A 15,789-nucleotide genomic window follows, 5' to 3' on the forward strand; every position below is an offset into this window, starting at 1 on the left:
CCATCAAGGTACCATTGCAGTATAAGCTTGGATGACTGCCAAAGTTTTTGGAAGGGAAGACACAGGATATGGCAGTGAGGTATACAGGCATGAGGGACATAAGATGGGACATAGGCAAGGCACTGGCCGCCCCATGGTTATAAACGACATCTAACTTGTGGTTTTCCCAACCTAAATGATTCATCTACTGAAGTGCAATGTGTGATTAGACTCTGTATTAATGACTCTGACATCTCCTTTCTAGTTAGAGTATTGCAGTAGTTGGTGTATCTAACTCAAATATTTATAGAAAATATTTATTATTTGCAAGCAAATAATACAAAATTTTTTAACAACAAGCTACAGAAGACTTGTCTGCTCAGGCAATGCTGCTTACAAGAGGGAGGATATGAAAAACCTGTAAGTTACTGCCAACAAGATATATAATAATTTGCATGATAAAAGAAAACTCTTCTCTTGCATGCCATTATGCCGCTTCTTCAATAATTGTTATTATTTCTTCAGTTTCATGCTTTATTAATTGATTCTCGGTCTATTAAAAGAAAAATAAAATATTTCATTAACATTTCATGCATGAGATTAGTCACTAGTTTATAATTTTGAATCTTCTATTATTCAAGCTATTATTTATTATATAGAAGGTATAGTGGGACTCTACAGTGAGAGGACTGAAGTAGATGAGTATATATCTTTCCTTCATGATGAGTGCCTCAGAAAGGACCAAAGGACTTTTACACTCAAAAGCCACTGTGGGTCTAACATGGGAAAGTTCATGTGACTAAGGAAATGAAAGCAGAATTTATAGAGGCTTCCAGTATGTCCTTGTAGGCATGTTCTTGCTTCCAGACTTGTTCACTGCCAACTTAAATACTATCTGAATTGTAGCTAATTTTGCATAATGCTCTCCAGATTGGCAGTTTTCCCTTTTTTATTTGTAATATTTTCCTTGTTCTCATGAGTCTCTCAAGCTCCCTGAGTAGACCGGAACCTCTCAGCTTCCGCTCTCCTCTCGACGCCTTCCTTCTGGGCTTGATGGCTCTGCTGTACTTTCTTGCTTACCATATGCTAGAAAATTCTCCTCTTTCAGCAGCATTGCTGAATACTAAGGTGATCTCAACCTCTGCTATGACAAAAGTATTTTTGACCAGAACTAGATTTCTCTGTCTCTCTCTCCCCATAGCTACCAGCAGTCTGGATCTACATTATTGTTGTGCTGAGAACCTTAGGCTATGGAGAGCTGGGTGAAATTGTTTATTTATCCAATATCAAATATCTTTGAATGGAAAAGGAGAACCAGAATTATTTGTATATGGAGCTCCTCTTTTAATACCCCAACAGAAGAAAAAGAAAGAAAAATATTCTGTGCTTATATACATTTCTCTGACAGGTAGATCATACATTTGAGACTGCAATGGATCCTCTTTTACAAAAAAAAAATCAGACAAATGGAAGGAAAAAATACCTGGAAATTCACTGGAGAGATATCATGGAATAGGTCTTTTGGTTGTAGTACAGTAGCAGGTACTGTTTTCAAATAAATGGTTCTACGGGGATAAAAAAAAGGTGGAGAATAAATGACTCAGTATGCAAACTCATCAAAATGTACTCCATTATTATAACACTGAGGCCTTTCTTTCTCTGAGACAGAAGTAATGAAAAAGTAACTAAAAATTACATGGGTCAAAGACATTGGCATCAGTTCATTGTTCAGAATTAGGATCTTAGCAATTTATTTTATGACTTGTTAAAGAGTCATAGGAATTTGCTTTTCTTCACCCTTTAAAACAGAAATGTCCTTAAAACAAGGAAATGAGTTTACTTGCTGCCCATCTACACTGCAGTGCCTAAGGGCAGGAACCAAAGGGGAATTGATCTGAGACCTTATACCACTGTCGGAAGGAGTTGTGCTGTATTGATCAATCAGGTAAAAAATGTAGGGAATCAGAAATATAGAGCCCATGTGAAGCTCTATGGCGAGGAGGTCATGATACCTGTTATAATTCAGTATCACCTTTCCCCCTGTTTCTTCTGCTTAAAAGATATCAGAACATTTCAGCTGGGGAAAAAAGGAGTTATTTCACAGGCAGAATACAAGTTTTGCACAAGAAATAAGACTTACACAATGCAGAGGAAAAGTACAAGACTTGCTGCTACCACTGATATCAGAAGTAATGTATATGATGAAATAGATGTAAGTTGTTCTCTTCCTGAAAGACAATAATCATCAAAATGTTTAGTATCACAAAATAGGAAAGAGTGCACAACTATGTGAAGCATCTTCTCTTTTGCATGATGGTGTTTCACAGCATCATGCCATCGCTTCTTCCTTGGCCTAGCTTCTCATTGTATATGTGTAATATGTGAAGGAATGGAATGGCAGGCAGTATGTCTTCAGCAACTACAGTTTACCAAGCATTTTGTGAAGAACAGAGGTCTACATATTATTTCAAAGTCCAAGGTGACAGAGAACAACAGGGGAAATGAGAAGTCTGTAAAAACAGAAGGAAAATGGCTGGCAACAGAGACTTGAAAAAGATGTGCTTTATCCGCTATCTTCTTGCAAGAAGCACTGTCACAGCAGAATGGTTGGAGGCCTCCCTCATATTGAGAGATGTGCCAGTTCTTTGCTCTTTTTCATCCTAGCAAATTGAAGAGATGTGCAAGTATAAAAGTGTTTCTACCTGTGAAGTAATAAGTGAGGCACACAAATAATAATTGACATAAAATTATGTCAAGAAAATGATTTTCTTTCTTACCAAACTCTACGGGTGTACTCCACTCCCCCCAGTTTTCGCTCACTGAACAGTGATTGTTAGTAGCTCTGAGTTTGACGCTGTACCTTTTTTTTGCACTGAAGCTGTCAAATATATAGGAATTTCCTGTGATGTTCCTTTCCTAAATATAAAACAGCTAGACTGAGAGCTTTATCTTCACTAGATATACAGCTGTTAACATATGTATCTGCTTCATTTAGTAATGTAAAGAGTTACAGTAGAAAAATTTTTACATAGTCCTGTGGACAGATTAATGATATTTTTCTTCCTCCTTTATGCTGACTTAATCTTTCAGGTGGTATTTTCCTGTTTCCTTCATCTTAACCCTATCCTGAGACCATTAATGAAGTAAAATTCTTCATAATTATCTAAATTTTGTGTCTCCAAACATAATGTGAAATTATGATCCATATTTATACATATGCATGAATTTGCTAGGAAGTACAATGAGCTGTAAGAAGGAGGATGTGTGACTTGCATAGAAATAAGTTCCATGTATGTAGGTATTGTTTGTACCATGTTTCATAACAATTTAAAACTGTATTGAGGAAATTTGTCAATAGTAAGCATACATACTATATAGACACTGGTAGACTGAAGCCAAAGCAATGTGATTGCAGGATGTTCTTATATAGGTGGCTTTTCAACCCAGCATAAAGTTTAGATTAACGTAGTAACAAAGACTTACCATTTTAGATGTGGTTTTGATTCCTTCCTCAGGATCTGCCTAGCAGCAACAAAGAACTTCAATTTTTATGATTGTTACTTTTCTTACTATATAACAAGATGTCCTGCTTTATAAATGGTTGATTTTTTAGGAAGAAAAAGAGTACATTTCATATTTTAAATGCTTTTCTTTATACACCATGAAGTTAAGCTGTTCTCCCACTGAAACATTTTTCCTCATCACCAGTGCTCTGAAATAATGAACCCTTTAAATGTGATTGCAGAACTGAGAATCAAAGAACTGAAAAACAATAACAAAAGAAGCTCCTTTCACATGCCCTATGTGTGAAAGATGTATGTCTTACTTGTACTAAAAAAATATCTTGAAAAATACTGGTAAACTGTGACAATTTTTTTTTTCCCATCAAAACTGTCTGTGTAACTTTTGCATTCTTAATCATTTAATTCAGCTACATTATGTCTCCTTCTTTATTTATTTATTTGCTCTTGGAACAAAGAACTCATGAATATTTCCACAAATACTTCAGACAATATTCTTGATGGATATCATACTACTGTCCTTTTTCATCCAAATCTTCAAAGTAGTTGCAGTTAATTAAACGTAAAATAACAATAATTTCAAGTTAAGATCTGGAAAACCTGGTTATTTCTGTTCCAGTAACATGATAGAATATTTCTGGCTATTTCCGCTTGACATTGAAAGGAAAGGACAATGAACTTAAAGAAAACAAAGACAAAAACACACACATTTAAAAGAACAACACAGAGAACTGATGCGTATTGCTACCCATTGACACATGTTTGTGACATCTACAGTGCAATTCACAACAATCCTGACTGTATATAAGGTGCAGACTTACTTTATCTAGACCTTGGAATTGGATGAGATACAAACTTCAAGGTCAGTCAAGCGGTTAGTGCAATCTGGCAGAGATGTTTGTTTATACAAAAACTGCCTCCAAAAGAATTACACAGCTCCAGTAAACAGCAAAGCTAGAAACAGAGAACAAAGAAACAAACAACAAAAAACTAGGGAGTACTTTGCACAGGCAGTACCATGAGTGTCCTAAGTGATGCTGTCAGCATTATCTGTGTAAGCCATGCACTTTTCTTTACATCACACTTTTTTCCTCTGGTGCTCTGCAAATGAGTTTAATCTCGTACATTTCCAGTCCTTAAACCTGCTAGCTACATTGAAATTTAACCTTCTGGCAGTTTTGAGCATTCACAACAATCCAAGAATTCCAGTTACACACTGAATTTGCTATCTAATTCATGTTATTGCCCAACTTTATCCTTTAACAGAAGTACTTTCACTGTTATTCATTCAGTCAAATTCCATACGTAAGCAAACTCAAGAAGGCCAAACTAGTGTGTCATTTGGAGGAGTGGACAGTGGTGGTGAGGAAGGTCATGTTCTATGTTTATGCTAGAAGAACTGTTCACCCTTGGTATGGAGGATCCTTGACTAGTTCCTTTAATGATCAGCCATACATTGGACTGAAAGTATTCCTGCAAATGGCTGTATCTGTCTGTGAGTAGCAGCTGTTCTCAGCTCACATGCAAGGGTACTTCATAGAAAATCAGAGAGGCAACTCAAGAAGAGAAGGAGAGAACAGGACATTCGTTGTACGATAGTGCGGGTTGAGACTCAGGCATGCAAAATAATGTTAAGAGTGATAATCAATTCTCCTTACCTTCTTTTCTATGACAATTTCATATTTGAAACAAGTGTCACCTATGTGCACACGACTTGTACGAGGTGGTTGCCACTGAATTTCACAACTGTGAGAAACTCCTGTACAGTTCACAGTGACATTTAATGGAGGGGTGAGCTTCTCTGAAATAATTCAATTAGAAATAAAATTATTATACATTTAGGAATACAATGTCTCTTTACTCTGTCTTGTTAAAAAACTGCATCTTTATGAGAATTACCAGATTCACCCCATATTCAGAAGCAGGACTTCCTGATTTAGCACTTCAGTTGAGGAGTCTGGAGTATCAGAAGTAATGGTAGGCTAAACTAAAACAAAACAAAACAAACTCATTGCTATATTTTACTGAATTCAGAAATATAATCTGTGCATTTGTTTTGTTTTGTTACAGTTTTTGCTCCCTGTTTTAAGGCACTTGGTTCTTTTGTGGATCTTTTATTTCTGTGGATCAACAGAATTCAGAATTATGAGATAATGACATAAACCCAACATCTAGATATTCCCACTCAGGCATCCATAGCAACTTAATCCCAAAAGATAACTTTGTTCTTCCATACAATGTATAAGTGATGACAGTGTTCAAAATTCTCCAATCTATGATTTCAGGTTGTCTCTGCATTCATTTTTTTCCTAGGGTTGAATACCTCATTCTATTGACACAGTGCTGGAAATAAAATAAAAAAAAAAATAATAGTCCTTACCAATTTCGTACAGATAAATTGTCTTTCTGTAGGGCAAAATATTTTGTCCGTTTCTAGACTCATTCACCAGGAAATAAGCTTTGCTACTGCCTTCTATCGTCACATTTTGGAATCTACATCCTGTGTGCCTTCCACAATTATCTTTGATGTAATTCTGGCAGCTGAGGAAATCTTCTTTCCTTTATATGACAAATTTCTTCAGTTTAATATTGACAATGTTGCGTGTCAGACCAGAATTCAAATTTTCCAAGCCAAGAAGACCTACTTACCTTGAGGTCTTCCAGTACAAGAAATACTGGGTATCTCCTGAAGCGTTCCTGTCCACATGCCAAGTGCAGTTCATGAAGGAAATATTATATATCACACAGAAAAAATTTTCAATGGCCGTGACATTCATGCCTGCAAACATAGGAAGAATATCACATGTTCCCCCTGTGGAAAGACTGTAACTTCTTAAATCATGTAGAACTCTGCATGCTCCTTTAGTGATTTCTAGGCACCTGATTAGCAAACACAACTGCATACTGTTTGGGTCTTTCAATTGCACATTCGCTTCAATACAGCAATGATTTTATCTGTGTTGAGTCTGAGGACTGTTTACCATTGTTACAGATGCTGAAGATATGACTATGATGTAATCAGTTCAGGCACAATGACATAGTGGAGACTACTAACAAAGTCAGTCACTGATGTGACTCCCACTTCCCTTTAGATATCTATAAACGTTGAATCTGATAAATGTTTATAAATATCTAAAGGGAGGTGGGAGTCAAATGGATGAGGCCAGGCTCTTCTTGGTGGTGTGTAGCAATAGAACAAGGAATAATGGCCTAAACTTGAACAGAGGAAGTTCTGTACTAACATGCGGAAGGACTTCTGTATGGTGAGGGTGACGGAGCAGGCTGCCCAGAGAGGTTGTGGAATCTCCTTCTATGGAAATATTGAAGACCCAGCTGGATGTCTACCTGTGTGACCTATTGTAGGGTGCCTGCTTTAGCAGGAGGGTTGGATTTGATGATCTCTTGAGGTCTCTTCCAACCTCTGCAATTCTCTGATTCTGTGATTCTGTGATGTGTCCTTTGCTTAGATCCTCAGTTTATCAAAGGTCTACAGAGGAATATAAATTCTGCAACTATGATGCAGGGAAGTTTTCTCTCCTGAATTTGTGTTAAGTGCTCTGAACTTATGAGGGTGCACTTACAAAGGACTAAGAATTTATGATAAGCTGTCCACTACTTTTTTTTTTTTTTCTGTGTTAAAACTAGGTGAATACAACCTAACCCTAAGTCTGTTTTCTGAAGCTAGGCCCTACAGAATTGTCATGATTTTGAGGAGAGAATAGCATATTTTGGATCTTTAATTTAGAGCCATTGCTAACCTATTCAAGATTGATACACTTTGGATTCAAGTGCATGTGGAATTTTGTTTGCACATAACTTGATAATACCCACGTTATTAATGCAGAAAGATGTATCTTCCTTCTGAATCCTTTTCTCTCCTCAACAGTAATGTATGAAAAAATAATTCTTCTCCAGAAAAAAAGGAGTTTAAATGCACTCTTGTACCTAATTTTTTTTTTTTGGTAGCTCCAGCTGTATGAAGGTATTTGGAACTTCATTACAGAAAGTTTATTTCATTTGAATATACTAGGAGCATAGGAACTTAATAAATGTGACCTGACTCAAAGTTTTCAGAGGCAAAGACTTATATCTAGGAGAACTAATACAATGTTATGTGCCTTACCTACAAATACATCTTCTCCAAAAGAGTGGTCAGCTGCTGGAATGGGCTGCCCAGGGAGGTGGTGGAGTCACCAACCCTGGAGGTGTTCAAGGAATGTTTAGACGTTGTGTTGAGGGACATGGTTTAGTGAGAACTATTGGTGATAGGTGGGCGGTTGGACTGGGTCATCTTGTAGGTCTTTTCCAACCTTGGTGATTCTATGATCTAGATGAATAATTTCCCGTCACTCGCGACACCTCGAGGGAAACATCCTTTTCACACTCAGCACACTGGTAATCAGGATGCACTTGGGGAAATGTTAGGTGTTTCAGTGGAGTCCCAAGAGTAGCAACTATCAGATTTATAAGCGTCTGAAAATAAAGAGGAATAATTCAAGAGACAAAAAAATTGTCCAAATGCTCCTGGATTTCACAATGTGTTGAGCGGAAGAAATAATCACCAAAAGCACCAATACTCTCCCACCCCATAAGTTTTTATTTCATCTTGTTTTTTTCCATCTAGCTTTGCATCCCTTACCACTAGCAATGGTACCAGCTCACCTGAGATGACAGTAGGTTAGCAACAAAGATCCAGAGAAGAGCTAAGCTACTTCTACTACTACAATAAATGTTGACGTTACCTAGTTGCTAGAGGCATGTAAGGATTCAGTATTGAGTTTCTTATACCTGACTTATATATGTGTTTATATAAGCTTATAACAGTCCGCTCTTTAGAGTCCAGTGAGTATGCTACAGTACTAAGATGACTAAGAGCATTACTCATTTCTCTGTTATTTCACAGATTCACCTGATGACCCAGGGTCAATCAATCTATCCAATTCATTTCCCCATTTACAAAAGGGAAATACTTCTGGATTGGAAATAGGGAAGTGTTCTTCCCATCAAAAAGTGCAGCAGTCTTAATTATGATCTGTGCTGTGCAAGATCTGATCTTGCACTGTGCAAGAATCTTAGAGGTTTAGGGTTTGTAAAGCCTTCAGTGATGCTGCAAATCAAAAGGAAAAAGGGTTATTCTGATGTCAAATCCAAAAACAACCTGGTTCAGGTTTGGCCTTACAAACAGTTGACGGGGGGCATAAGAAATAGCGTAAAGGGAACTCCTAAGATGGCATTGTGGTATGGTGGTCAAAGAAAAGGCAAATGAAACCAGTTCCTTTCCCTCTTCAGTTGTAACTTCAGCTTTTTATAACTAAGAGAAGGATACAGAAACACCCAAATGTTCTTTAAACTTATGATCCTGTGTTTTGCAGCCACGATGTTACTACACCTACAAACAGCCATGATCAGCTGCAAAATTATTTGTGAGACACTTTATTCCCTTTGTGGATAGGATTTTCATTCCAAATTCTGTGGGAATTTATTTTAAATTTCTTCTTTATTCACCTTTCCATGGTGCGTAAAATTTTCACTACCTTTCCTTTAGGGAGCTGTTTATTTTGGAGTCTATCCTATTCACTACAGTGTTACAGTTTTGCCTTCATTTCTAATAACAGCTAGGTCTTACTGAGATATTTCTCCCACTATCTTCCATTATTTCAATGAGATTTTTCTCCCTCCAGTTTATGCTTGAGAGCTTTCCAAATTGTCTTACTGGTTTCTTGCTCTACAATTCCTCTTTTAATAACCCTTTATTCATCATTTCTTTATCATTATTTCGTTAAAGCCATGATGCCATGATTCTTTCCTGTGAGCTGTACTAAAAAAAAAAAAAAAAAAAAAAAAAAAAAAAAAAAAAAAAAAGTTTTATCTGCAAAAAATATCAGAGAAAATAAAATTTGGTTCTGCATTCTTTGTGGTAATCAGGATTACTAGCAAGGAAGGACTGGATCTCACCACTGGGCCAAGACCAATTTTACATTTTATTCAGTAGTTCTTGAATAGGAAATGTATAAACTACTTTCAGCTCTTGGACACAGTAGATCAGATAATTTGTGATGTATTTTAGAATTAAAAGAACATGATTTGTTTTTGGAAATGAATAAAAATAAATTACTTTAAACTTTTAACATAACTCTGAAGATGGCATCAGTTGTGGGGTGCAATTTGTCTTAACTGCATACAGGTGCTGTATGGATGTGCGCTCAAGGGAGGCAGTAATTCCGTGTTGCCTTTATAGTGGCTGGAAAGAAACAGTACTTAAGACACAGTTTATTCAGCCTAGTCTAGGATGAGATAAATGAAGTCTTCACTATGTTTCCTGCCTGAAAAGGTAAGTCAGGGTGATCAGCCCAGATGTATGGCTATATAGCAAATTTTTCTGCCCTGAATACAGGAGATTTAATTCATTCTGCCTCTTACATTGTCTGGAACATACATGTAACTAATGAACAGAAATGCTTCCTATCTTTTTCTGTGAAAATTGCGAATTTGTTTTTGAAATTATCTTTTCCTCCTCTTTCTTATACCTATGGTCTTATATGTTTCTTCTCTTTAGAAAAACAATTACAGTAGAAGAACAGTACTTTTTCTCCTCAGAGGTGGGAAAAGCTTTCTTTTACATCTCACACAATTGCTGTGCAGATTATTGGCCAAAACCTTACGGAAACATAAAGTATTTCCATGCAAAGCTGTTTCCATTCTGCACCCATTCTGCACTGTTGTTTAGAAACTTTCTGTGAAAATTGTCTACAGGTAAGCTTCCTGTTGCAGAACAAGCCACCTTCCATTTCTTCTCTGAAAATGCTCAGCCCTGTCATGTCTACAGGAGATGTTCATTTTAGAAATTTGGAAATATCAGCTAGGTTGAAATTCTGCTACATTGTCTATTCTCATCCAGACTGATTAGATGAGAAAAAAGCTGTCCAATATCCTCCTGTTTATAAGTAACATATGACCATGTAGCTTATCATAACTTATCTTGTTGGATACTACAATGACTTTTATAAGCAAAGGAAAGGAAGATTTGTTATTGAAAAAAAGTAAAAGCTTTTTCTTTTGTCTTTTTTTTTTCTTTTTAATTTTAAACTTTATACCTTGCTATGCCTTTTAGGCATATTCAATTTATGCCTGTGTTCTTTTGACATTTTCAGAGATCTCTGTACATATGGAATCTTCAATATTACCACTGGAATAAGAGAAAAAAAGACTTAAATAGTTCAGTTTAACTGGTGCTTAAATGCAGTATTCCTAAAAGGAATTCACTCTGTTACAGTGATTTTGCTCTGTGAATGTAAAAGTCTGAACATTTCCTGTCAGACCGGGCTTTCTTCAAGAGCGTACTTGGATGAGCCCAGTAATACTGGAAATATGGTTACACTTCATTTTTAAATATTTTTATATAATACATAAACTGTAGAAAAAAATATGCTAATATGCCATCAAAATTTTGGCTACATCTGTCTTTGGAGAGAAAAGCATGCATTTTGCAGATCGTACCCATCCATCCCTCAAATAGCTATTTTAAAAACATTAAAATAAACACAAAGGACAAAAAAGCAGTATTTCTTTGCCTACCTTCTTTGTGGTAAAACTATACAACAGATAAAGTCAAAAGCAAACATACCTTCTCCTCACAAACCTGTTTCCCTGTGGCGGTTATAGCAATGGGGCACAGAATAAACAGAAGCCGTGAATACAACTCGGTGGCATATTTTTGTGTGCTTTGTCAGTATTGTTTCATTACTAAGTTCTTCTAAACCTCATGTAAGAGGGTGTAAAAATCCCGCCTCCATCTATGTCTTACTCATTTCCCTTACACCGCACTTCCGTAAGGCAATGGGCAAAAGCAGCCACTGTACTGCTCTAGGGAGGCAAAAATAAAAACGGTGTGACAGCTTCTTCACCACTTCATTCACATAATTTTCTTCTTTTTCCTGTTATATGAGCTTCATCTGGGCTTCTGTATAGAGCACAGCCTCAGAGGCAGATGCAGATGTGAGATAGATTTCTGGGTCAGGTAGAGGTCAGCACCATTGTTTCAAGCCACACGACTATTTTCTGCTTATTGCTGAGGGTCACCTCTGCAATATGCCTGATGCTGTGGACTTTGTAACAGCAGTTTCCAGCTCTGCACTATTCAACCTCAAAGGCAGTTCCTACAGAAGCATAGCAAACCAATGGTTTCAGCTTCCATAACTTCTACTTTTCAATCTTCCATGTGACAAAGGTAATGTCCTTCATGTGTACGCACTTTTTTCTGGGTACATTCAATGGACAGTCAAGGTAAAGTTTCTTCTGGCATGTAAAAGCCCTGAGTGTATGAAAGCAACACTATGGCACCTGTCTGTCTTAGTGCACTGGTCCTGGGAGGTGTGAGCACCGCTTGCCTGAACTGCAATGTCCTCATTCTAAATGCATGCAGTAATGTGAGCACAAACCTGAGCTGTCACACACTGTCCACGTATGGAGATAAGAAACTGCCCGGGTTAGTAGGCTCTGAAATGAGTAGCATAAGACTTTTTGCAATTTTGACTGATTTTGAGACTGAAGAATGTGCCTGGGTCCTGGAAGACATTTATCCAGAAAAGCAGCTTTCTGTGAACTAAGAAACGTAGCATCTGCCTTCCTATGTACTGTGTAGTACCTGAAAGGCACATTTTTGACTGTGTAGGGCACTTGTGCTTTGGATTTCATGGGAAAATGTCCCTAGAGGTACAAGAAAAATGAGAGCTGGGAGATTTTTAAAGACTTTTTAATTTGGGCATAAGAGCTCTCAACCCTGACATGCAAAAAGCCAGGCAAATGAACCAGAGAGAAAGCTTGGCTAAGTAAGTCAAGACCTCTTAGCCTAACTAAGGCACAAAAACAAAAGGCATAGGCAGTGGAGGCAGGGATACAAATTCTGGAAAGATTAGAGGGATGTGGTCCAGGGGATCATCAAGGCAAAGTTGGGCCTGAGCTTTGCTAGAGATGAAAAAAAAATAACAAGAAGGACTTATGAAAACACATAGAACAACAAAGGAAGATAAAAGAAGCTGTACTGTCCCTGTTGAGTGAATTGGAAAATATTCTAGTCACACTGTCCAATTCACAGAATCCAAAGGACTGGGAGAATGAAGAACTTCCCACTGCCAGAGAAGATCATGTTTGAGACTATTTGAGGAAACTATTGTGCACATGACCCAATGAGATCCATCATATATGGATGTCTGCCAGTCTTGTGAAGTTCCCTGTGGCTGGAAAAGAAGAAACACAACGTACATTTTTAAAGGGAAAAGATCTACATTTAAAAGAGATAAAAAGGTCTGGAGAACTACAGGCCTGTCAGTCTCCCCTCTGTGCCTGGTAAGATCACTGAACAGATCCTCCTGGAAACTATGTTTAGACATGGAAAACTGAGAGGGGATGGGTGACAACAATCATGGATTCACTAAAGGCGAATTGCGCCTGACAAATTTGGTGGAATTCTGCAGTGGGGTTACAGTGTTCATGAACAGGGGAAGAAAGACTGATGTTATCTTCCAGGACTTGTGTAGAGCATTTGATGCTGTCCCACTCAACATCTTTGTCTCAAAATTGGAGAGATCTGGATTTGATGGATGGACCATTAATGATGGATAAGGAATTGGCTGGATAGTTGCACTGAAAGTGTTGCGCAAGTAACAGTAAACTGCGCAATATCCAGGTGGATACTAGCAATGGATCATGTCTTTCAGAAGTCTGTATAGGGACTGATGCTATTTAACATCTTTGTCAGTGATGTGGACAGTGGAACTGAGTGCACCCTCAGCAAGTCTGTGGACTACATCAAGCTGAGTGGTGTGAGTGACAAGTGCTAGAGGGACTCTGGCAGGTTTGAGAGGTGGCCTATGTGAACCACATGCATTTTGACAAGGCAAGGTACAACGTCCTGCGCCTGGGCTGGGGCAATCCCAAACACGAATGCAGACTGGATGATGAGTGGATTGAGAAAATCCCTGTAGAAAAGGACTTAGGGGTACTGGTGGATGAAAAACTGAATATGAGATGACAATGTATACTTGCAGCCCAGAAAGGCAATTGTGACCTGAGCTGCATGAAAAGTACAGTGGATAGCTGGATGAGGATGGCAATTCGCCCTTCTTGTGAGACCCCAACCAGAAAAATGCATTCAGTCCTGAGGCCCCTAGCACAAGAAAGAAAAGGATTTGTTAGAGCAGGTCCAGAGAAAGGCCACAGAGTAAGTAGGGCTGGAGTACCTATCCTATGAAGAGAGGCCAAGTGTTGGGGTTGTTTAGCCTAGAAAAGAGAAGGTTCTGAGAAGACCTTACAGCAGCTTTCCAGTATCTAAGGGAGCTTAAAGGAAAGATAGAGAGAGACTTTATCAGAGAGTGATACAGGACAAAGGGTGATCTCTTTAAGCTTAATTAGGGTAGATTTAGATTAGATACTAGGAAGAGATTATTTGTTATGAGGGTGGTGATGCACAGAAACAGGCTGCCCAGAGAAGCCGTGGTGCCCCATCCCTGGAGGCGCTCAAGGCCAGGTTGGGTGGGGCCCTGGGCAGCCTGAGCTGGTGGGGGGAGCCCTGCCCCTGGCAAGGGGTTGGAATTACATGGGCTTTAAGGTCCCTTCCAACCCAAACCATTCTATGATTTTATGATTCTATGACTCTGTGTTTACAGATCTCTCTACCTTTCTCATCATTTAATTACTTGAACATGAAGTTATTAAACAGCACTCATGACTTACAATGTTCAGTGAGTGTACCAGACTTGCTACATATCTGTTATCTTTCACTGAAGGGTTTGCAAATAATTTCAGATTTGTCCTGATTCTTTTTGCTTGTATACTGAACAGCTTCTCTCCTATCAGCCTTCTTTCTTGCTTTTTCTTTTTTTCTTTTTTCTCCTGATCAGAGGAGGAATTGGGAGTTTCTCAAGAAGATGTTTAATCTTCCTGAGGTTTCAGTTCCCCAGTTTTATTCATAGATCAGAGAGCAGACAGTAGGTTGTTGCCTGCTATGACACTTCATTTCAGGAGCTGCAGAAGTAAGGCCTTCTGTTCTCTTTCTCACTTTCTACTGTACACACATTTTAAAACTGGAGTGTGTATGGTTTCAGGATCAATTTTTATCAGCAAACCTGAAATCTCATTTTCAATAAGGCATGTATGACCTGTCCCGATTGATGATAACAGTGCTGGGAAGGTTGGAAGGTACACAACTGACAATTCATATTCATCTGCAAATTTTACAGCGTGAACCAATTCTTCTGTTGAAAGGTTGTGATTAGTGTAATGAAAGACTGTATCACAACAAATAGGTACACATTCTAAAAGAAATAGGGTTGTATAAACAAATATAAAGGAGAATGGATAATCTTCCTATACTTCCATGTCATTTATTTAAATTGCATTTTCTAAAATATTTACAATTCTTCTATGCTATGACATGGTTAATGGACAGTTTATTTTGTGATATGGGAAACTACTGTAATTCTTTAGTTCATAACTGTATGTGTGATTTCTTAAAGGGAAGATTTGTGTAACCTTTGAGATATGGACATGTCTGCTCATGTACACGATGCTTCCACTTCATATAATCATTTAGGATGACACTGGACCACATAGATTTTCTTTGTTAAGATAATGCTGAGAAATGTATTGGCATAAGTGTAAGGAGTTTACTCACCCTTAATCTCCTTGCAGTGATTCAGGTGTATTTTCAGGTGAGAAAGAATCACAGCTGGACATCTGACCAAATGACTTTTGACATTTGAGATCCTGTGAAAATGTAAAGGATTTGGGACTTATATGGACAGCGAGATCTGATGAAACTACACTTATCTCAGCCACCTAAGGCTGCTCATACTATGAGTGCAAATTTTTTTGAATATGAGGGCTGTTTTTTTCTAGGATTTACTGACTTCACACAAAAGCAAAATAAAAGAATAGACAAATGAGAACTCCTTAGTCCTCCTCTAGTACTTGATCAGGCATAGGAAAATGTGCCTATCATGAAGCCCTAGTTTTTATGTCTCCAACAGCAATGCACAATCAATGACAGGAGTAGACATGAAATGAAAATACAACAGAAGTTCCACAAACTTGTAAGATTTCATCTAATAACAAGTTACTAAAGCTCAAAAGCTTTTTTTTTTTTAATATTTGTTTCACATTTATTTCGTAGGTCTATTCTTTCCTGTGCAGAGAGTATTTTGAGTGGTAAGCCTTAAAATCAAACCTTTACACTGCAATGCCTGTGCAAGAAAGCAGATGGGAACTCATTGTGCAAGAGTTACAGTTTGCT

At 37.8% G+C, this 15,789-nt stretch overlaps 1 protein-coding gene across 2 annotated transcripts; it reads right to left on the reverse strand.

Annotated features, from left to right (window-relative positions):
- Positions 283-11,274, reverse strand: LOC110405920 (granulocyte-macrophage colony-stimulating factor receptor subunit alpha-like). 2 transcript variants are annotated; one of them, XM_021411758.1, is made up of 9 exons: positions 11,125-11,274; positions 6,150-6,279; positions 5,881-6,059; positions 5,159-5,301; positions 3,463-3,501; positions 2,757-2,895; positions 2,120-2,207; positions 1,463-1,544; positions 283-532 (listed from the first exon to the last, which is right to left on the reverse strand). In XM_021411758.1, exons 2-9 carry the CDS (start codon positions 6,275-6,277, stop codon positions 467-469), a joined length of 864 nt encoding a protein of 287 aa, XP_021267433.1. In that variant the 5' UTR covers positions 6,278-6,279; positions 11,125-11,274; the 3' UTR covers positions 283-466. The 2 variants fall into 2 exon arrangements, with proteins under 2 accessions (XP_021267433.1, XP_021267441.1); XM_021411766.1 differs by lacking the exon at positions 11,125-11,274 and adding an exon at positions 7,624-7,660.

The sequence above is a fragment of the Numida meleagris genome, chromosome 1, assembly GCF_002078875.1.
Source record: "Numida meleagris isolate 19003 breed g44 Domestic line chromosome 1, NumMel1.0, whole genome shotgun sequence".
NCBI lineage: Eukaryota > Metazoa > Chordata > Aves > Galliformes > Numididae > Numida > Numida meleagris.

Coding starts and splice junctions, on each gene's coding strand:
- LOC110405920 (XM_021411758.1), bottom strand. CDS start 6,277: ATGAATGTCACGGCCATTGAAAATTTTTTCTGTGTGATATATAATATT. Junction 5,302..5,880: donor AATTTATCTGTACGAAATTG/GTAAGGACTATT, acceptor GAATTATTTCAG/AGAAGCTCACCCCTCCATTA. Junction 2,896..3,462: donor TCAAAACCACATCTAAAATG/GTAAGTCTTTGT, acceptor TTTTATATTTAG/GAAAGGAACATCACAGGAAA.